General features: G+C 38.1%; 1 protein-coding gene across 1 annotated transcript in view; it reads left to right on the top strand.

Moving 5' to 3' along the window:
* The window catches only part of col19a1 (collagen, type XIX, alpha 1), a 138,486-nt gene that overhangs the window by 15,849 nt on the left and 99,963 nt on the right, over positions 1-22,674 (top strand). The window contains exons 6-14 of the mRNA XM_088421108.1: positions 550-825; positions 1,488-1,568; positions 2,309-2,428; positions 3,097-3,159; positions 9,253-9,297; positions 10,483-10,527; positions 18,058-18,102; positions 19,664-19,699; positions 22,605-22,634. Of these exons, the coding sequence (XP_088277234.1) occupies positions 550-825; positions 1,488-1,568; positions 2,309-2,428; positions 3,097-3,159; positions 9,253-9,297; positions 10,483-10,527; positions 18,058-18,102; positions 19,664-19,699; positions 22,605-22,634 (741 nt within the window). The remainder of the gene's footprint in view (positions 1-549; positions 826-1,487; positions 1,569-2,308; positions 2,429-3,096; positions 3,160-9,252; positions 9,298-10,482; positions 10,528-18,057; positions 18,103-19,663; positions 19,700-22,604; positions 22,635-22,674) is intronic.

The raw sequence follows: 22,674 nt of genomic DNA, 5'->3' as shown, positions 1-22,674 counted from the left end.
ATTAAGTTCACACTTACGTAATCTCTTTGTCGGCCATTGCAACACTGTATACGTCTACAAGAATGTTTGTGGAGAAAGCGTGGCACAAACATGGTTCCAAAGGACCTTCGAGGTGGATATTTTTTGTCAACCTATTTTTAAAGTGAACTTACTTGTCTTAGTAAGAATTTGCAAGAAATAATATAGTTCTTCAGTCTGAAATGTAAACACAATATCTTTTCTTTGGAGTGTAAAAATAGGTTGATTTACAAATTGTGTCATTTTAGGGAGTGTCCCGATTTCAATGGACTTGCTTGTTTCTATGATTCCAAACACCCTAATATCATTTTACTCATCCTTCTTATAATAGTTTGTTTAGACTCATGATAAAAAATAAAAAAATAAAGATAAGCTTGGTGCTCTCGTGCATGCTTATCTCCAAAGCTTCTCACACATTTTTAATTCAAACTGAACTGTACAACCTCGCTTCAACTTTAGAGGTTTCACCGTACTCGAAAAAGTTCTAATTAAATATTTTCTATTGTTGCGGGACTCCCCTTTTTCCCTCAGGTGTCAGTTGTGGTTGATGGTGGAAAGAAGGCGGTGGAGTTCTCATCACAGGGCCAGCCGGAGACTGTGCTCCGCTACACGTTTAAGAGCCGTGACCTACACACCCTTTTTGATCGCCAGTGGCACAAGCTGAGCTTTTCTGTACAGAGCAACATCGTCTCTGTTTACATAGACTGCAAACTAATAGAAAGGAGGCTGACTGCCGAAAGGGATGGCATCGACCCGAGTGGGCGTACACTTATCACCACCCGAATACAGGATGGACGACCTGTGGATGTGCGTGCTCCATCGTGAAGTTTCCACTGTTTTCTAGGGATTTCCAAGGTTTTGGTGCATACATAATGTGAAATAATGTTTTCTCTGCTAACTGAAAACATTTTCAAGATGTGGTTAGAGGCCATCATTATACATTATGTGTTAATTCTCGGAAAATCCCCAGTGCTAAAAAGGAAAAAAACGGCAGGTCACTTGTGTCTTTTAGTCAGTGAGTATGCTTTACTAGAATGTGGCTTGAGTTCCATTAGCAGATGACCTTTAGGTTCACTTATGTAAAAATGTGAGTCAGCACATCACCAAAATGGAAGCAGGATAATTTGGCTCAGAATAAGCAGTTCAAAGTGAAGTTAAAACCTAATTGGTTTGAATTTACAGGGTTTATTTGGGGGCAGCATGGCTCAGTGGTAGAGTTGTCACTGATGGGTTCGTTGCCCGGCCATTGTGAAAAGTGTCCTTGAGCAAGATGCCAAATCCAAACCCCCAGTTTCTCCTGATGCTGTGTCATCAGTAGGTAAATGAATAGTCCGTATTAAGTGCTTTGAGTACCTAATGTAGAAAACTGCTTTAAATGAAAGACCAAGACCATTTGGAGACAGTCTCTAAAGTTAAAAAGAATTTAATGGTACACAATCTGTCACTGAATGACTGCTCTTTTTCTCCAGGTTGAACTCAAACAAATGATCCTCTACTGTGATCCTTATATAGTTGATATGGAAACGTGCTGCGAGCTCCTGGAGCCAAAGGTACTTTTGTATACGGCTTTAGTCTGTTCATTTATTTTGTATTTAATTGATTGATTCCATTTTAAGAAGAACATATTTTAATTCCATCCCTCTATTTATAAACGGGAGAATTTTTCAAATTGAAATGACATTTTTTTTATGATTTCGGTGCTGGTTTGAGCATGGCAGGAAAAAAAAATCATCATTGTTTTGCAGGGTGAAATATCAAACGTCTTGTTTCATTCCTGTCCCTGTTACCATTCCTGTCCACTGTATTTATAAATAATACAAAGAATATAAAATCCTAAAATCTAAAGAATCCTAAAATCTCAGTTTGCTTATTTAGTACGCAAACACACAAAACACTGTTGAAAAAAAAAACTTGTCTGAAAGGGCAGTTTTTGATTAACTGAAACACAGTATCCACGTGGGACAAAAGGCTGCACCACAAAAACTTAGCCTTAAATCAATAACTGCTAATGTTGCAATGATTTCCATTGATTTGATGACCTTTGACATTTACTAATCCATCTCCCTGGGCATACTGTTACCTGTGCTGGGTTTTGACACATTGTTGTGTTGTACTGTCAGTTTTTTTTTTCTTTTCCTATTAACATTATAAATGCAGCACTGCTGCTTCGAATCGGGGTTTTTATGTCTGCCAATTTTTATATAGCTGCTTTTTTGTAGAAACTGTTTGATACATGACAAACAAGACAAGGGAAAGTTTGTAAATAGGTTTATTCTTTGTATTGATTCAGTGTGAAGCCAAGAAGACATTTAATGGTACCTCCCAAGCCCCAGTTGCAGCCCAGCTTCCACAGATGCTGTCTCAGCCAGCCATACAGCCAAATGACAGATGTCACTGTCCAGCTGAAAAGGTACAATCAATTTAAAGCAACAAGGGACCTTAATTGAGCACGCGTAATGTCTATTGTAACCCTGTCAACAATGATTTAGACTATCCTTTACAAACACCTAATGGCCAGTTAAAGGACATTTATACCAAAGCCCATTTCCCCTCTAGAAGACAAAGGAACAGTAGTAAACTAATAGTAAACACATATCCAAAAGCTCTGTGATTGTTTGAACATGGCTTATCATGCACAATGATAGGAACACTTAATCATACTAAATTATTATTTCAGCTGCAAATACAGGGCGTAGATTGAAATGCAAATACAATTCTGGAAGCATTGCGTGCTCTCTGAGAAGAACAGATGGCCAATTCCGCTCTAAGCTACCACATTTGGGATTGGAAAAAAAAAAAAAAAAAATCCTGCATTTTATGGTCATAAATTTAAATGCGGTACACACACACCTTTGCAAAGGACTCTGGCAACGTTCCAATTCATACAATATTACAAATATGTCACCAAAAGGCTTGAATCATTTCTTAGAACATTTTTTAGACTGTTTGAATTAAATCCAGTTGTGAAAATCTGTTTTTGGTTAAGAAATGTTTTACGTAATTAATACATGATGCAGTTAATATATTATATATTGTAAATTTATTGTTTCATATATGACTTTTTGTTTTTCTGTATAGGGGGATGCTGGTCTTCCTGGTCTAGTTGGACTTCCTGGACCAAAGGGGGATGTGGGAGAAAAAGTATGTTTAAACATCTTAAATTTGCCCCCAGCATATTCGTGTTTAGGCACCTGCAGATTCTAGGGATGGGACTTTTGGCTCATTAAAGGGAGCCATTCATTCATGAACGGTTCACTAAAGAGTCACGCTTTTATGTTTGAGGTTTTTTTGTTTGTTTTTTTTAAACATCAGCGTTTTACTCATAACTAACGCCAGAATTAGTGATACATCACAATTCATATCATAGTGTGTTTAAGTGGTGGGGCATCTTTTATGTGCATTTTTGGTGGTTTTAGCTTATGTTCTTATATTTGTTTAAGATACCACCAGCTCAGTTTTTCATGAAAAGATATTTTTTATTCTTTTTTTGGTCACCAATTGACTGTAGATTTTTGCTATTTGCATGCCATATAACATTTAGTGTATTGCTGTATACAGTCAGTATGAGAGACATGACATTTTACAAAAAAATACATTTGCAGGAACAACAGTCTAAGTATAGCAATCTAAGAGATGATTGGAGAAGAAATCATGATGATATTTTTCATCAAGAGTATCGTCCGATGCACTTGTCCCTTAAATACTGTTATTGGCATTGGACCTGTAGAGAACAATCCTGTTTCTATGACAACATAATAACAAAATGATAATTGCACTGAAAATTGTGGCTTTTTGCTGGACAACAAACAAAAAGCTTTTGGAAAAAAAAAAGTGCACTAAAAGACAGGCAAATAACCTAAATTAAATGAAATCCCTTTTCCAGCTGCCAGGACGAGTATGGAAAAAGCAAGAGTGGCAAACAAAGTAATTATGAAGAAGTTTAAGTGAGTGTCTTATTAGAGCAGATGACTGTAAATGTCAATTTCCTTGAGTAATTAAGACTGATACAGAAATAAACTTTGGCTTTGATTGTGGAGAACATAACACAGTGGAACTTCTAGATACAAATTTAATCCGTTCCAGAGTCCAGTTTGTATCCTGAATCCTTCTTTTAGTGACATTTTACATGTAAATTGCCGCATTTGTTCCAAGCTCAAAATAAACGCCATACAGTATTACATTTTATAATACTGTACCTTACCCTTCAAAAAATGTGATCTTCAGTATATACCAGGCGAATAATAGAAAAAAAGTGGCTGTAAACAATCATTTTAATTCCACTTGAACTTGTTTTGATAAAAAGAAAAACATGAAAACATTGAAAAATACATTTTCATCTGAATTTTCTTCGAAATTATTCATCGAACCACCCAGGTGAAGCGTTAAAATCTAGAAGTAGGCCTACTTGCCGTGATGTCCCTTTACCTGCGTTGTCTTTAGATGAAGCACTCACAAGATCGCGAATAATGACGCTGGTCTTACTGAACGATGACAAGAAAGTTGTATGCTAGCGAGCTATACTGTACAACACAGCCAATAGGAGAGCCAATGAATGTGAGGGATTTGAACCAATGGGAGAGCAGGATACTGGTGCAGTGGTATGGTGCTTTTAAGGCGTGTGGGAATTTCAAGTTTTCTTTTGGAGCACGCGAGTGATCGCTCGTATCTTAAATTTTTGCTCGTATTAAGAGGCAAAAATGTAGCAGAATTTTTACTCGTCAAGTGAATATTTGGTGTCCAGAAGTGTTTGTATCTAGGGTTTCCACTGTAATTGTCATGTAAAACCAGCGTATGGTCATTAACTTAATAAAATCTTTTGATTCACAGAATACAATGTTATGGCCAGCAAAATTAAAACCACATTTTTTTTAATGATTATTATTTTTTTAAATACCTTTACCAAATCATAGCAGCTACTACAATTGTGGTGGAAAAGGAAACATGTGATGATGGGATTTCTTTTGTCCCCGCCCTCCGAAAGTCACCATTGAGAATTGTCTTTGAGTCTTTATCAACATGGGACATCAAAGCCAGAATCTTTCAAATTCAAAAAGCCCACCATTCCTCTTTTCTCAACGTAGACCGTTATATTTGTAATCAAAATGGCAGGTAAATTTGTTTTTTTTTTTTTTGTTTGTTTTGGAAATTAAGTGAAAGGTTTTGGAAAAGCCATGATAACCTATTGCTAAAAAGTATGAATCCTGGATTCGTGATCAATGAGTAAAAAAAAAAATAGACCTTTTGTGTACTCAGAAAAGGTCCTAGCTCTTTAACTAACTCATGACAAATAGAGGCAAGTACAGTACAAGCATTGCGCTAATATTTTCAATTAGTATATTCTCAGAGGGAATAAATACAATTTCTACTCCATCCAAAGTGTGACACAGACGCCACAGTGGCCTGATTTATCGTCACATTCTTTGGTTAAAAGAGCTTTTTTGGTTTTTATCTTTACCTTCGAAGATAACCATTCTATCTAAGTTGGTGTGTTTTATACCCAAGATTTAATCCATCATGCTTCTCGTAAACTCTGGCTCTTGATTTTTTTTTTTTCATTACCTCTCCTCCGCTCTATGCTTTGACAATCGTGAGGTGCTGGCCTCCATTGTTAACGCCTGAAATGTAATTTCAAGTTTTCAACCAATCAATACCTGGCAGCATTTGTTTGCTTGCCGAACACCAAAATTCATAACAAATCCTATTACCATCTTGAACACAAAATCAATGATGTTAAAGAAAACCATTATTGAGGCCTGCACATACACGCTTTAGTCTGATGGTGGCAAACGGGCTTTGTTGGCTGATGTGCACTCTAGCAGCGATGAGTGGTGCCTCTCAAATGTAGTACTTAGATCAGCACCAAACAACCACTCCAATTCCCATAAAGTATTGAAGTTTGTTGAATTTTCTCAAAAATGGACCTCATAATCAGGTGCTCCATTTGTATGGCTTTGAAATGAAGTTTAGTAAGGTTTGATGTTTTTGCTGTACTAAGAAGTCAGAGCCTCGTGTTTCTTGCTCATCCAAAATTCCATACTATTGATCAAGTACACTTGTGTGGTCGATAATTTTACAAATTATTGATCAATCTAAAGTGCTGAAAATGACTCATTTTCATGATGCAATGCTAACACTTGAACAAACTTGACACTTATGGTCTGTCCTGGAAAGTGATGATTTTGGTGATACAAGGATTTCTGCCTGACGTCAGCAGAAATGTAAAAAACAGACCTATTCATCGAGACTGCGCCTTATAATACAACATACAAGGCATTGAAGTCCCCGAGTGCACGGCGCTGCACTCCAGTATTTATGAATCCGGTATTGTAGAAAGAGTATTTGTGCTCTGTCAAACTTTTCTAATTATTTAAATGTATCAGAAGTTTAGGTTTGCAGCAATATATACAGTAAATGATTACGAAAATAAAAAGACCTGGTGTGGTATCTTGGATTGCATCTTTCTTATGTTTAGTTTAGACTTTAGAACATGCTCTTGCAATGTTTGTGTGGGTTTTCTCTCAAGTACTCTGACAGGGGCATTACTGTATATTGTTGTTGTTTTTTTTTTTTTTTTGTTCAAGTGAGGTCTTAGAAAAGAGTCAGTTTCAGTGTACGGCCATGTTGGAAACACCTTGCTGTGACACAAATGATCCTAACAGTGCTTTTCCTTTTCATACTGTGCAATTTTCAGTGCACCCCTATTTAAGATGATTTCTTTCACATCGATCTCAAAATTCCCCAGAGGGATCCAATGTCTTTTAATCTCTGCTGCACATGTTTAGAAGTGTGTTTTAGAAGTGTGTGAAGATGTAAAACAAAAATGGTCAGACTGCACATATCAGCAAACTAGCATGACTTTGTAACGATTAATCAATGACATCTGCACAATTTAGAGCATTTAAAAGATGCACAATGAGAAGTGCAGCCCAGTAATTGTGACTTACACAGTGGACTTCTTGGGAAAGTGTGTGGGGGGATTACTTGGCTGTGTTACTATAACAGTGAGTACTATCCTGCATTACGGGGATAGTTTGATGGAGGATTCTAATAAACTGAAAAAGGATTAAACCGCAATGATTAATCCAAAATCCCCCAGGAAATTAAACAGATAAGTAGTGCGCTATAAGAATGGAGCTTACTTGAATAGAAATTCATTTTCCATGGCCTCGCACATAAACCCCGGTATTACTAGATTTACAGCTTGTGTATGTGCACACAAAAGACGGGAGAAAATATAGGCATAATAGTGAAATTAGAACTTCTTCTTCAACAATTACCTTTGTGTACAGCTTTTCAGCACTATGACCTACATCAAATTAAATACATTGCTTTTTCCTCCATTGGCCTTAGCTCTGAATGACAGTGAGTGCCTCAGTCAAAAGCGCGTGTCGTCTAGCGGTTCAGAAATAAAGAGAATAAAGAATAAATGATTTGCCAACCAAATATTTTTTTAAATGAATCTAATAACTTTTAAGTGAATCTTATCACCTAAATTATAATCAATGGTGTGTTCTAATAGATAGTATATTTTGCAAATAGAGTTCAGTAATAAAGTTGCATTCTTTGGGTTAAGTGTGAAAATTACATTTTGGATCAAATGCATCAATATTGCACGTTTTAAGACACAGAAGGTAGAATAATGGAATTATTCATTTCTCCAACATGCGTTGTGAGGTCTATCTGATGTCATTTTAAGCTTCTTGTTGCAACTTTTGTTTTTTTTTGCCTAGTTTTTACTATAGTTACTGTAGTTGCAGTACATCTGGAAAGCATTCATTTTTCATGTAACAGCCTCATTCCAAAACTGTTATAAATTGATGTATCAAAATTCTACACACAATATCCCATTATGACAATGTGATTTTTTTTTTTTTTAATTTGACAACTATACTATCACATGTTCTGAAATAAACGTATCTTTACGCAGTTCTGCCCATTCATCTTTGCAGGTTAGGGTTCTTTGCTCCATCAGGTTAGATGGGTGATTTTTCTGCAAAGCCATTTTCAGGGTCAATCCGACTCAAGTTTGGGTTCTGACTGGGACATTCATCGAGTGGTTCTGAAGCCAATTTGTAAAACTGTGTGCTTGAGGTCATTGTTCTGTTGAAAAATGAACCTTTGCCCCAATCTGAGTTCAAGAGCGCTTTGGAGCATGTTTTCATTCAGGATATCTCTGTATGTTGCTGCATTTGTTTTTTTCTTCTATCCTGATTAGTCTGGCAGTTACTGCTAGTGAAAACATCCAATAGCAAGGATGGTATTGGCTTGGTGATAAGCGTTGCCTGGTTTCCTCCAAACATCCCGCCTGACACCAAGGAGTTCAATCTTTGTCTCATCAAACCAGAGACTTTTGTTTCTCATGGTCTGAGAGTTATTCAGGTGCTTTTTGGCGATTTCCAAATGGGCTGCCATGTTCTTTTCACTGAGGAGTGGCTATCGGCTGGCCATTCTATCATACAGGCCTGATAGGTTGATTGCTGCAAAGACGGTTGTCCTCCCAGAAGGCTCTTCTTTCTCCACAGAAGAGCGCTGGAGCTCTGACAGAGCGACCATCGGGTTCTTGGTCACCTTAAGGCCCTTCCTCTCGATCGCTCAATTTAGTCAGTTGGCCTGCTCGAAGAAGAGACCCGAGGGTTTCAAACGTCTTTCATTCACAAATGATGGAGGTCACTGTGGTCATTACGACCTTCAATGCATCAGATTTTTTATCTGTATCCTTCTCCAGATTTTTTCAGTGTCATAATGAGGTTTTGTGTTTCAAATTTTGAGGTTAGAGATTAATACAATTTAGAAAGCGGCTGTAAGATGACAAAATGTAAAAAAAAGAAGCGCTGTGAATACTTGCCTCCAACACCGTATTTAACCATCGTGCAGGATTTTGTCCAATTGGTCTTAACATTAAGGGCATTTCACATCAAAGGGAAAGCGTTGAAAGAAGGCACTAGTAAGCTGAAATTTCACCCAGATGGTAACAAAAAGTTCAACATAGCAGGACCACTTAGTCATCACACAACCAGCAGTGTTTCATCCCTTGGCTAAAATTCTGTGAGAGTGCTGTGAAAGAAAATGACCCCAAAATGATAAAAATACTGTACAAGGGTTATATCTACCATCGCTCTCTTTATGGTTCTATTACTTTCATCAAGTTTACTTTTTAAACTTTGAGCTGCTGATTAAACAAGCACTAAAACAATGACTTCAGAATGCCAAACTGTCCTTGTGTTTCTGTTGCAGGGAGACCCAGGGGAGGCCTGCAGTCCAGGAATACAGGGTCAGAAGGTTGGTACTATTTTACTTTGAACATACCTAAGTGTGGAATAGACTCTATCATATTTCTAGCATATGTTAGAAATTGTGCAATTGCTACCAAGTGAATTTTATTTATCCAATAAGTCTTTTCTTTTTTCCCTGAAAGGATTATTAATAAAGACACACACGAGAAGTACAGGTTTAGTTTATCTTCACCTCCAGAGTTTGGAGAAGGACAAGGATCAGGATCCTTTTTGTCTTTTGAGATTCTAGCCCGATACTCCTAAACCCGCTAGGGTGATGAAACAATAGGCATTTGTTTTCCATCGCCCCAGTTAAAAAAAAAAAAAAAAATCTAAATAGTAATTATGATCCTCCTTCTGTCTTCAGTCAACATTGAGATCTATGGAGGAAGGATCCTTCTTGGTCCTTCTTCGGCCTTTTCTCCCTGTCCTGTAAACACCTGACATACTAGCTGTATGATTTTCCCTAAGCAAAACACTTGTTTACCCATAGGTGGGCATTTTAGACTTTTTTTATATTTTTAATTATATTAGTTGTTATATTTCCTCTCAAAAGGACTGAATGATGTTGCATTTTTCGAGGCTTCATGATATCCACATTATAAGCGTTTGCTGCAGCTACTTTGGTCATAACAGTAAATGCAGTTTTGTCCTTGGATGCAACAGTCAGACTTTTTATAAGCTCACTGTTTGGCCATGAGGTTGTAAAACGCTAAGGTTACATTAATACCATTGCAAAAAAGTTTCATGACATTTCACCCACAGCTCAGAAATAAAAACTGAAGAGCTTAACAGAATATTTGGTCTCTTGAGCTTATGCTTACCTTCCAATTCAGCTGTGGCGAAAACTTGTTACGTGAAAGTCAACTTTAAGGAATTTACGCGGTGAAATGTACTTGTGTAGCAGTGCTTTGTTTTTAGCACTGTACAGAATTTCTATGCACGGGAGGGACACACTTTTGCTCGAATATTTCAATTATGAAGTCACAATACAATGAATATAAACCCAGAAACGTGCGCCCTAGTTGGCATTTGTTGTTGATTGATTTTATTTGCTTCAAGACAGCATGGTAAAACTCTTTTGCAGTTCCAGATTTAGGTTTTTTCCAATGATATTTAAGTAGAAAAATATAATTACGGACTGAAAGCACACTTTTCAAGGGGCTTTTAACTTTCACTCCTGTCACTATAGGGAGAAGACGGATCAGAAGGACAGAAAGGGGTCAATGGGGAGAAGGTAAGTGCTCCTATCTCCAGCCGACATATATTCCATGCATAGCATATCAGCCAGATACAGCATCATCAGAGAATCAATTTTTATAGGCTTTTCATTTTCTGTGGGGTGCCCTGGGGCCTGGGGAGCACAACATAATTTACTGTGTGTCTGTTTTCTTGTGCCTGACATATCTGAAGTAGATCTGAGTGTGCTCTAGCCCTCGGTGTCCTTCTGCAGTCAAACTAATTGATATGTGGGCCGCCATGAGCTTGGCATACTAATGGGCAAAACTAATTTCTCAAATTACCGTATGCCTCTTCTATGTCACTTCAGGTTAAACTTTATTGCATGCTCGCAAATTGAACTGCGGTGATTCGACTAATGTGTCTACTGTAAACCATATGGTCGCCTCAGTATGTTCAGCAGCAAATGCCAGTAAATAGGATTGTTTAAGATACATGCGAGTTTATGAATTACAGTAGGTCTTTTAGAACTTTACAGAAGTTGTTATAGCGTCGATCAGGTGAGAGCACCTTACATTTTAGTGTCCATTAGCATGTGTAATGATAAACTGTTAGTTTGCCCACTGAGGTACGATATAGATGGTGGCTGTGCAGATGGTCACTTTACTGTGGCTTAGCTGGCACACTCACGCTCGTCAAAACAGCTCCCTATCGAGAAGAGAAACATTTATCACAGACATTTTCTTCCGTGTGGTTATTGAAGAAATGTGCTAACTTAAAAAAAAAAATTTGGGCAAGTTAAGAGTGCTCTGCCTTGGAAATAAGAATGTCTGTTTTATTTATGAATAGCACACATCATCCTTCATCCGTCGACAAAGGATTCTCTATTCTCCAACTAGCTTTGTGTTTATGTTGCATTGCTGCTGGCGAGCAAGCTCAAATTGAAGCAAATAAAAGTAGACAACTGATGGTGCAGTAATATATGTAAAATGCAGGTTGATATACAAATGGCTAACAACAAAAGCTTAATTGGCAGGTTACAACCGTGGGTTTAACCAACAACACCGTTCCAGCGTGTCACCCTCCCCGCCCCTCCACATTGCTCACTTTGTTCGAGAGTCTGTAGCTACTGGCAACTCAAAATGCATTTGCACATGAATGTCATTATCAGGTTTACTGTGGAGACCACCTAACTGGATATAAACTCCATCCGTTCCAAAGAGGCACACTCAATTGCAGTCATTATCCCGCAAAATCAAATTGAAAGTGCATGAGAACAAGTGACCTTTTTAAAACACGGCATGTCTTCGTTCCTCACCTTTGGGGATTGTTCATTAAAAAATAAAATAAAAAGAGAGAAAGGATTTGGGTGTTTTCTCTGGAAGGCAAGTGATTTCCAGCTGACGAGACGTGAGCGGCACACAAACTGGAAATAGCAGAAGATGATGTTGCAATTTGTCTTTCTGTTTCAATGCTGAGGTTGAGAGGCAGTTTACGCAGCATCGTTTTCAGCTCGGAACAAATTAAAAATGGTTGCTTGACAGTCGCAGCAGTCAAAAACCGCATTATGATAAAGGAAAAATCACTATATGAGTCACTCTGGAGCATAGGTCACCAGACTGGGAACATTGGATTAGAGCTCAAATTCTTTCACTGTTGTTCACTTCTGCAACGTTCCTAAAAAATTACCATGTCCCATCACTGATGAACTATTTTTGGAATGGGCCCATGGGCTACTCGTGTGGTCTTGGGGGTTACCTGGTGCAGGCAGGCACTATGTTGGTCTAAGTTGTCAATAGGTGTGAAAGTGAGTGAGTGCTTGTTTCTCTACAGTACATTACGTGCCGTGCTCTTGACTGACAGCAAGTCCTAAATGTATCCGAGCTTTAGTATGAAACCAGCTGGAGCAGGATTCCGTTCCCAGAAAGACTAATGAGGGCAAGTAATACGAACATGTATGAATGACTTCATTTCATATTCCATACTTGAGAAGTATGCCCAAACCTTTGAATACTGTCGACTCAGTTTTTAATCACATCACTGAGGCTTCACGAAGATATCAATGCTCTAATTTTGACCATGAATTAGTTTAATGCTTTGTATCACACCCTACTGAGAGCCTTTTTTGACTTATTTACTTCACTTTGCTGCATGAGTTTCTGAATATTATAGACAATTTTTAGATCGAGAGAGCAGTTTTTCCCTCTGCAAATTACTGCTAAAATTAAAACAGATACCTATGTCTTCAAGAAAAAGAATGTTGAAAAAGAATGATGGAACTCTGCATTTCATTAGATTGTGCAGGTGCCCCCATAAGTGTGCATATTAATATTATATTAGTGTCACAGTCCTTAGTACAGGAGTGTCAAACTCATTTTTACCATGGGCCGCGTTGTAATTATACTCTCTGTCGGAGGCCGTTATGACTGTGGTCAAATAAATTTAAAGTATGATCAACACACATTTACACATTTTGAAAAAGGAGGCCACAAAAAGCTGTTAAAAAGGGAGATTAAAAAATAAAAGATGTAAGAGTTGAAGACAACATGAAAATTTGGGATTTTAGCCAGAAAACCTAAGTCGTAATTATTATTTCCCAAGCCACATATAATATTGTGGCGGCCCAGATCTGGCCCACAGGCCTTGAGTTTGACACCAGTCAATTTTTCAGTCTCATTGATTAAAAGAGTCATATATTTTTGTGCTGTGTAAATTCCACTTCTTTGGCAGATTGCAATGTTATGTTCACCAGAGGAGACTCAGAGTCAGTCTGAGCTGTGCTTTCTACCTGTAGGAACATATTTAGTGTTTTACAGTTGATGTGATCTCAAGCCTTCCGGTTGTTTAGACTTACTGTGATGAGCTCATATTCCTTTTTGAAGCCCAAGTGTTATTTAAGGCACACTTCGACATCTGAGAAGTAAGAATCTTACATATGACCATGTGATCCAGGATCATTTTCTCAGATACACATCCTATGGGGGAGATTGAGAATGCATGGCGTGTAATCCAGCAACCCCTTCCATTTGTATATACATGATGTCGGATGGAAAGCGGAAGTGTCCTCGCTTCTTTGACCATGATATTCTTACGCAATCACATTTTGTTTAGATCCCCGTGGTAAACTATTGTCATTCATGGTCAGTCATAAACATGCTAATCAGAAATCGTTCCCTGCACTCACTGTGATTGGTTTCACAGCAGGTGAGCGTGTGTGATGGCGTGTCGCTGAGCGAATGGAAAGTCACAAAAGGCATTTCCTGCTGTAACATCTCTGGCATTTGTGTGTCGGCACTCAAGTTATCTATGTATGTTGCTTAGAGATCCTGTTCCACTCTGCTTCAAAGGGCCTGTCCTTTTGCAGCAACAATATTTCTCTACTGGAATGCTGGGAATACTTGAAAGAGTTCCTACTATAATTTAGCTTGCTTCCCAGCAGGCTCAGTTTGGTGATGATTAAAATGTATACAGTCAGAGAGACTTGCAATTATCCTCTTGCTTGCCAGACAGGGTACCGACCTCGAGCTGGTCCAGTTAGTAATAGGTATAAGTAAACATAATTAGGCTGCATTTGTGCACCCCTGCTTGTGTGGCTTTAGTCGTCCTGGGCTGGGGAGTTGCCAGATTGTCTTGCAGCCCCACCGCTGCAGGAGTAACGAGACACAGTGGTGTGTGTAATTAGCGGGCGAGTGTACACACAGCTCCCCATAGTGTTCTGACCTTGTGCTGCAGCACAGTCACACAGACAGCAATCCTCTCTACCTCCTCCTCGCCTTCATCCCACCATGTACAGACAGCAAAAGCCCAGAGCTTGCAACAAAAGATAACAATGCAGCAAAGTCAGCCCCTTGTGTCATTGTGCACCTGAAATGCTTCGGTGGTCTCACAATGCGGCGGAAAAAAAAACATGCAAGCAAGGTTCTGCCGAAGATGGCTTGTGCGGTGAAGAAAATCATGTTTTTTTTTTTTTTTTAAGGTTGATTCATTCTCTCTTTTTTAACACTGTTAGAAATGCTGCGAGGATCAACTTTCCCCGCAGTCCATCCATTTGACCATTTATTCAAACAATGCCTCAGGCAAACTCAAACTTGACAATCTATATTGCGCTCAATCAAGCTTGACGCTTAATATCTGTGTCATGCTCAAGCATAGCAAGCTTCCCTGGCTCAAGCACATTTAGAAGCGGTGCACCTGGGCACGCTATACGTCTTTGAACACAGCGAATGCTATGTCATAATACAAATTCTAACATTAAGACGTAAGTCTGGCGAGCTGGGACAGGGAAGGAAAGTTTATCATAAGGGCACACAAATATAAGGCCTCTTATTAGGCCTCAAGTAATCACATAAACAAAATAGAATATGGTATATTTAAATTTCAGAAAAAAAATGAAATCACCCATTTGTGGCACAGTGAAAGAGTAGTAACGACCAATTCAAAGTACATTCTTGGACTGTCCTCCAAGTTGTATGTTAGTTGGGTGGTACAGTGATCAAGTGGCTGCAAATGGGTTTACATGTTTCATTAGTTTGTGTACATTTTCTCTGGGTGCTCTGACTTCTTCCAAAAGGATGTTCCTTAGGTTCAGTGAAGACCCTAAATTGTTCAGTAATGTGAATGTGAGTGTGAACGGTTGGTTGTTAAAATATGCCCTTGCTGACCAAGGTGTACCACATCTCTCTTCTGAAACCAGCTGGGTTAAGTTTCAACTCCCCCATGACCCTAAAGAGGATATGTGGTAGAGAACATGGATGGATGTTTTTGCTTTGCCATAGATGAAAATAATTACATTTGTGGAACAATAGCAAGTTAATTAATGCTGTCGTGCAGCTTGAAGACATTTAAACTCTATTGTTAAAGCTATTTTTAAAGCTATTGTTCAGTCCTGCTTCATTTCAAATCAGCAATGTTGATTAATTCACCAAGAACAATGCATTTGATTTGACTGTATCCTCTATCACAAAAGCACACATTGCAAATTAAAAAGACATGTTCCAGTTTTTGCAAATTACAGTATGCTTTGGCTCGTCAGGGCTTCTAATTAAGATCAATTTACATGAACACATAGAAAGTGTGTCTATTCTTTGGAGGCAAACAGTAATTTTTAGTGTAAAATAGACTACGAGACAAAAGCTTATTGGACACTTTATTAGTCCTACTTGTCAATAAAGAGATCTATCACAGGAGATATGAATGAGAGAAGCCAAGCCTCTTAATTAATGTGCCAACAGAATTTATTTTGATCTTGTGACACAGTCAAGGTAACAATGCACATAACTCTGTATAATAACCACAACAATTATGCTAATAGTAACACCTGTGTCTTGATTGGTCCACCATAGATTAGTAAAAGGCTACTAAGCACTTGGTGCACATCTGCATAGATGCGAGACTGAAAAAAACATTTTCAAAGATCATCACAGTCTGAACAAACTTTTGTTTTGAAAGCCCATCCTATGGCCCATGAGCTAGCAAAAAATTAGTAAACACACATACACACACACACACACACACGCGCGCGCACACACACACAAACTGTTCTGAGAGCTTTCTTCAAAAAGTTGAGCCAAAAGGCCAAATAATACAAGTTAACCTCATCATCAAGTAAGTCAATATCGGCAGCCCAGCTAAAGTTTCACAAATGAGTCACTAAAGCCATAAACATATGCAAATGTTTCTCAAACAAGAAACTTACGAGTACAATCAGTACAATGACATTTTGTTATGCCTAATCATTTGCATTTATTTACTGTTTTTATTTCTATACCAGTCTGTGAAAATGTCTTTATGTGAAAATGATCCGTGGCATAAAAAGATTGGGACCAAAAGACCTGACCCCATTTGTGTCTGGTGATCAATAACTTATACAATAAATACATTTATGCGACTTGTAGCAAAAAAAATTGATTGAATATTGCTCTCGTATCATTGTTCAAGCACGATTTTGTTCCTTTCTGGTTGAACGTGGGTATGTAAAATTCTTTGAGGTTAATGGTTTTTTTTTTTTTTCAGCCCACAGATCTATGATTGTGAATCACTGTCTGTCCCCAAAGTGTTTTTGTCCAAACAACATAATGACTATTGAAGAATACCAATAACAAGACATCAGAATCATATTACCAGATCTTCCCAGCACTATAATGAGTGCAGGGCTGCTCATTACAGAAAGGGCGGCAAATTCCGATTAATCAAATTCCTTCCTGTAATTGACTAAACCTAGAGTTGTTTACGTGCTCGTTATCAAATTGAGCCTTGAACCCCAATACCCTTTCATTCCTATCACCTTGACTAATAACTGCACAAAGAAATTAGCTGCAGGATTCCCCCCGTGTGTGTCACATTACCACAGTGAAGTACTTGGCTGTCAGTTTGAATTTGGCTCTCATAGTTTATGATAAGAACACTTTTGATTTACAGCAGTTTTATGGGGACACATAAGAGACTCACATTTTGAAAATAATGACAATCAAAAGAGAAGCAAGTTGGTTTACATCGCGTTATAGCGACAATCCTTTTCCAGCTTTTTGTATTTGAACGACTGTTTAAGAAGAGGCTTGCAGGCAATAGAGAATAAATTAGTCGTATCTCTGGTGGAGCCAGATTTCTATAAATACTGGTTCGCATCATCTTTTGCATATAATTCTCTATTAATAGCCCAGCTAACTCTTTATTTAACCATGACAAACGATTGTGTTTTTGCAGCCGTTCTCACCCGCTCCATTTCTCTTGTCCCCCTTCCCCTCTCCTAACTTATTTAGGGGACTCGCATTTACCGGCCTGAATGTGTCACACCTAACGAGGCTTGCTCACAATTTACCCTGTCAATACACGTCAAGGCTCATCCATCAGAAATCGCTCTCCATCTCAGCTGTCTCTCTCATTTCATGCCTGCGAGGCTTGACTTTGCTCAGTCCAACCCGCTGGTTATATGTGTAAAAGCAATTATATAAAGAGTCGAGAATTGACACTATGTACAAGTAAGTGATCGGATTGCGGTTTTGCTAGATGGGCACCTGTCATTACTTTGGCATCATATCGACAGACGGTGTCTTAACTGTATTGGCTGGTTCTCAAAGTGTACTTTATATACCAGAGTTGTGGTTAAGTAACACATAATTTACATAATTTGAGGTTATGACTTTTGATAACCTGGTGTCAAAGGCTTTGTACAAACAATAATTAGTTGTTGCTGTCTGTTTTTTTTTTCATTTCCCCCTATTTGGCCGCATAATTAGAATGCATGGTTGTGCTAAATCAAAACTAGAGCCAAAGCTTGGAGGTACAGTACATGTACCATCATGTAGAAAACCTGTCGGCATTTGAATAATTGTGTCCCGATCAAACTACACTGCATGTTATCTTAATGCTTGTTTACTTGTCCTCCATTAGTGGAGGGCTTAGGAGATTTAGCATTAACAGGCCAAAATGTTCAGTTTTATAACGTTTTTCATCCAATATAAATTTGGAAAGTATATTTTTTGCATGTATGGGATAAATCACAATACCTACATACATTTTATTCCCAAATTGATCACCTTCAACATAATGATGATACATGTAAGTGAAAATCATATGTTTTCCTTCTCAGGGTCCAACGGGTGACCCAGGACCAGTTGGTCCCAAGGGACAAAAAGTGAGTGATTCCCCTGCGGAAAGGCTAGCAAAGTTCTATTATGAAAATATTACTGAAAGCAAAAGTGGTTACTTCAGAGTTATTCAATCTCTTTTTCATGCATTATTTGTATTCTTATTTTTTATGTATGGAATCAACGAGTTCTTGATTCCCATCTGAATGGGATTTCATTTAGTATCAGGGTTACAGTATACATGGGAGTATACTGTTTTCCTTTTGCCTGAATGAGTGTCATGTAAACAAATCGAAAAAGCCAAGCGCTGTCTGGTCTGCGTGTGTTCTGTTTTGTTGTGAATGCGTACCAATGCCACCCTATAAGCATTTTAAAGCAGCAAGATCTTACCAGAGTGCTTCTGCATCTTTTTTTCAAGTCCTTTGAATTTCTTTCATCCAAGATGATGAATATTTCCCCACGTATGGTATACAGCAGGTGTCATCACCTAATACGAAGGGTTACCAGTTTATGTGACGACCCCGATCATGTCATTGATTTCCCACAATAGTGAAGAAACAGCTGTAGTAAATATGAGACTCAAGTATAATATGTAATGTATATGTCACATATGAATAATTGATCACGAAATTCCTAGAAAATCACAATGTTCTATCACTTGTAAACGATTTGCAGAACAGGTCTGCGACATGTTGGTGACCCCTGGTATATAAGTATTTGGCATATTAGTATTACTATTTTGCATGTGTTATCCTCCCTTCTTCAAACTTTGTAACTGTTGTCCTGGGGGAGAGGTCATCACATGTGCAAAGTCAACTTGTAGCTATAATTAGGTTGTTGAGTTTCTTTAAATAGAGAACTCCAAGAAATTCAAATTGGGAGAGGTTGAACTTCGTTTCTTGAGCATAGTTGTCAAAAAGGGGCAGATTCAGAAGCGTATAGTATTTGATCTGCCCCTTTATTGTTCCACAGCAGGCATCTTCAAATGTGATATTCACTCAGATATAACACATGGAATATAAACGACAAGCACAATTGTATCTTTCATTCAGTTTGAGATTCATCCGACTTAGTTCAGAAGCAGATTTGGATGTGTGTTGCAAGGAAATCTCCAGAAATATTGAACAGTGTATGAGGAGTAAGCAAACTGAGAGTTAAAACCATGAGCAAATAATGGCTATATTTTATTGCGCTGCTGTCAAAACATAGTTTCCCCACAACCACCTCCATGTCATCAGTGCAATCGTAACCATCTATTGTTAATGCGGCAAAGCTTTCACACTCCATAGTAACACTTTATTTCTTTTAAGCTGCCACGTTTAATGGCGCGGGCCTATCTGTCCTGTCTGACTGTAGAACATATTTTTGACAAGCTTCTTCAGAACACACACAAATACCAGTTAATGGGCTTTCCTTTTGTGCATATGTCCAGCTATCACTCCATCCTTCTTCTAGCTGACATTACAGTTTGATAGCAGAGATGATAGTTTTATACAAAGAGCATTCATGAGCTTTTTTCATTAGTGATGCACTAGTCCCATAAGACATTGGCATATTTCATTCACCATTGACTGAAATTTCATTAATTATTATTGTCTTGGTTCACAGGGTGATATTGGTCTGCCTGGAGCTCCAGGGCTGCCTGTAAGTTCACAATACACTTCCTTCCTTCTTATGTTGTCTTCTTTTAGAGTGCTATGTCCTCCCGCTCATAGAGGGTGTTAGAGCTAAAGGAACTTGCTGTATTTTCATCTGTTTTCACTTCTTGCTTTTAGACTGGGAATGGAGGCTGATACGTTGTCTTTACGTTTTAACTTTTTGTAATCCACCCAAATGTATGAATGAATGAAACTTTACTTGAGTGGGACAATGCAGTCAGATATACTGTAGTTACTGGCTTGCAGCTGAGACGATGCATGTACAGGTCATAGTGTATGCACAGACGAGTACAGTTTTAGTTCTACTCGAGCCATGTAGTTTGGGAAGTGATCATCTTAAAAATCCAAGTTGTTCCAGAGTTTACAACTTATTGGAGAAGGCAGACTGTCCAAAGTTCAGGCTGCAGAGAGCGATTTTGCAGTTTGGGGGTTTGCAGAGCTTCTGGTCTTGCTGTTTTGTCTCAAAAAATCACCTGACAGGCTCAGGTGCTAGACCACTGTCTTTATATAAATTAATTAATATAAATTTTAATAAAAAAAATAATATAAATATTTTAATATCAATATAATTAATATAAATGTATTTAATTTATATAATTGTAAATTAATTCACTGTAATTCACATGAATTCATGTTGACTGGAATAATTTGCGGTATCGATATATCGAAACGCTCATGAGTATCGGTAAATCGATATTCTCGCGAGTATTAGGTATCCAACCACGCGAGGGTTATGTGGCGATGGGGTATTTCAACAGATCTGACAAGAAAACGTTATGAATTCAAAAAAATGGAAACTGCACTGCCTCTGAGAACACTCACACTCCAAAAGCATATAATTGAATCCGAATTGAATTTCCAAGTATACACAAATTTATGACCATAATTCCCCAATTATGAGACACTTTTTTTTTTTTTTTTTCAAAAAATGAAGGCCAAAAATATGGGTGTGTCCTACAAATGGTAACTTAAAAATGAGATTTGTATTTAATTTTTATTTTTTTAATTTGACATTATTCGAGGAAGCTTGATGTGGCAGCCACATAAGTGGAGTTCTTATGCACAGATGTGCATTTTTATATCGACGGTATTATTACTTGAAATAATTACCATAATGGGACGAGCTAGAGGGGGGCAGCGTCAGTTGCCTGATAGAATCAAGTGTCTGTTGCAGCTAACAGCAGCTTGTGTTAGCTGAGTTTGTTACGGTATTCTTTTCAAGAAAAGAAGCGGGCAGACTGAACCAATGTCCAAGTCCATCCTTGATCACACTTAGGAATATTATGAAAACTGAGAGGAAAAAAATGATGTCTCTCGCTGATTCTATGACGAGTGCACCGGTTAGACAACATGGAAAGGTACTCCATTCGACTCATTTATAAATTGCCGCCTTTAGGCATAAAAAAATCATAAACTTGGTGAAACACGGAAGCTGCTCAACTTCGGAAATATTTAGTATGGTAAAATGATTTTGAACTGCATCGCAAGGAAAAGAAAAAAAACAACAGCTTCGAGTGCAGTCAATATTACAGTTGCGAGGCGTTCACCAAACGCTCACAAAGTGGGAAATCTGAAACGCTTAACCAACGCGCAACAAATGTGTAACTTGCGGAAATGAACACAGGAAAATATGAAAAGTTTACAAGAGGACATTTATTCTATAGTTTGCTAACTGTTGGTGAGACTTATACATGGTAACATAGAAAATACCAGAATTTGACTTCAAAAATAAAGGTGCGTCTTATACACAGCTGAGTCTTATTTGGGGAATTATGCTAATTACAAAAGTGCACGTGTCACATTCAGAGATTTTGAGGTACCAATGTTTGAATGTCAAACTTTTCAAACACCTGTGAAAAACGTGCTCTGTGACTCATCGTTTCAATGCTTTACATTTAGATTATGATTTTCTTAGATCCTTGCCAGTCATAAATCTTTATAATCCATGCCACTTTTCACTCCTTTATGTCCGCCTGCCAGAGATGAGCTCATGTTAATTTTTAGCACTCTTAATCTGCCAGGTAGCATATTATATTGCTACTTGCTATCATCGAGCTAACTCATGCGCTGAAATGGATCTGCACAACACAAACAGCAGAAAGTTTGAAGTGAAAATGTTGAAAAATTCTGGAAACAGAAATAATATGTATACATCATAATCACATTACTAGAGGTCAGCGCGGAGCATAGAGTTTACCCTTTTGAAAAAGGACACTCTATCTTTAATATTGGTTAGGAAAATCACAGCATATCCTGTATATAAGCTTAGAACTTCCAAGGCATGACCAGATGCTTATGTTGAATGATTGTCCTAAAGCTTGTTGCCTCAACTGTCTTTAAGCTGTTTGTCATCTTGTTAACTTTCCTCCTCCGAACAAGGCCTCTGACTAATTTGGAGGACATGGGCTGGGGGCGAATATTTCGGCAGCTGTTTCCAAGAAAAGTCAACAGCTTTTGACTCTTGGATGCCAAGTGAAACACAACACTATTCCTTTGGCTTGGAGTTGAAAACTGAGATGGCCTTATGTCCATTTTGTTGCCCGGTTGAGGATGAATGCCTGTTTTCTCTTTCCGGGTGGTGGGCAATAGACTGTCTTGCCACTTGTAATAACCATGCTCCCACTTCACTCAGGGTCATGGAGGTCATGGTCAATTATCACGCTATCAGTTATGTTGCCTTAGTGAAATGTTACAACTTGTGTTGTTTGATCATGTACGTAAAGTCATACAGACAAAAAACACACTTCTTAATGAACCAAATGTATACAAGCACTATTTCCATTTTCATTAACTGCAGGTATAATAAATAGATGTCTCGGTATTTTGTCCGCATAGTGAATGAAATCTATGAAATCATAATGACTGACTTGTTTTGTTTGTTTGACTGTTAGGCTGAAAAAGAATGTCACAAAGGAGATCAGGTAGTTGTTTTTCATTTCCTGAGACTTGCAATTGATGATG

The sequence above is a fragment of the Hippichthys cyanospilos genome, chromosome 8 (genome assembly GCF_059441005.1).
Source record: "Hippichthys cyanospilos isolate Australia breed blue-spotted pipefish chromosome 8, RoL_Hcya_1.0, whole genome shotgun sequence".
NCBI classification, from domain to species: Eukaryota; Metazoa; Chordata; class Actinopteri; order Syngnathiformes; family Syngnathidae; genus Hippichthys; species Hippichthys cyanospilos.
The sequence above is the reverse complement of the archived record's forward strand: the minus strand, read 5'-3'. Positions and strand labels throughout refer to the sequence as shown.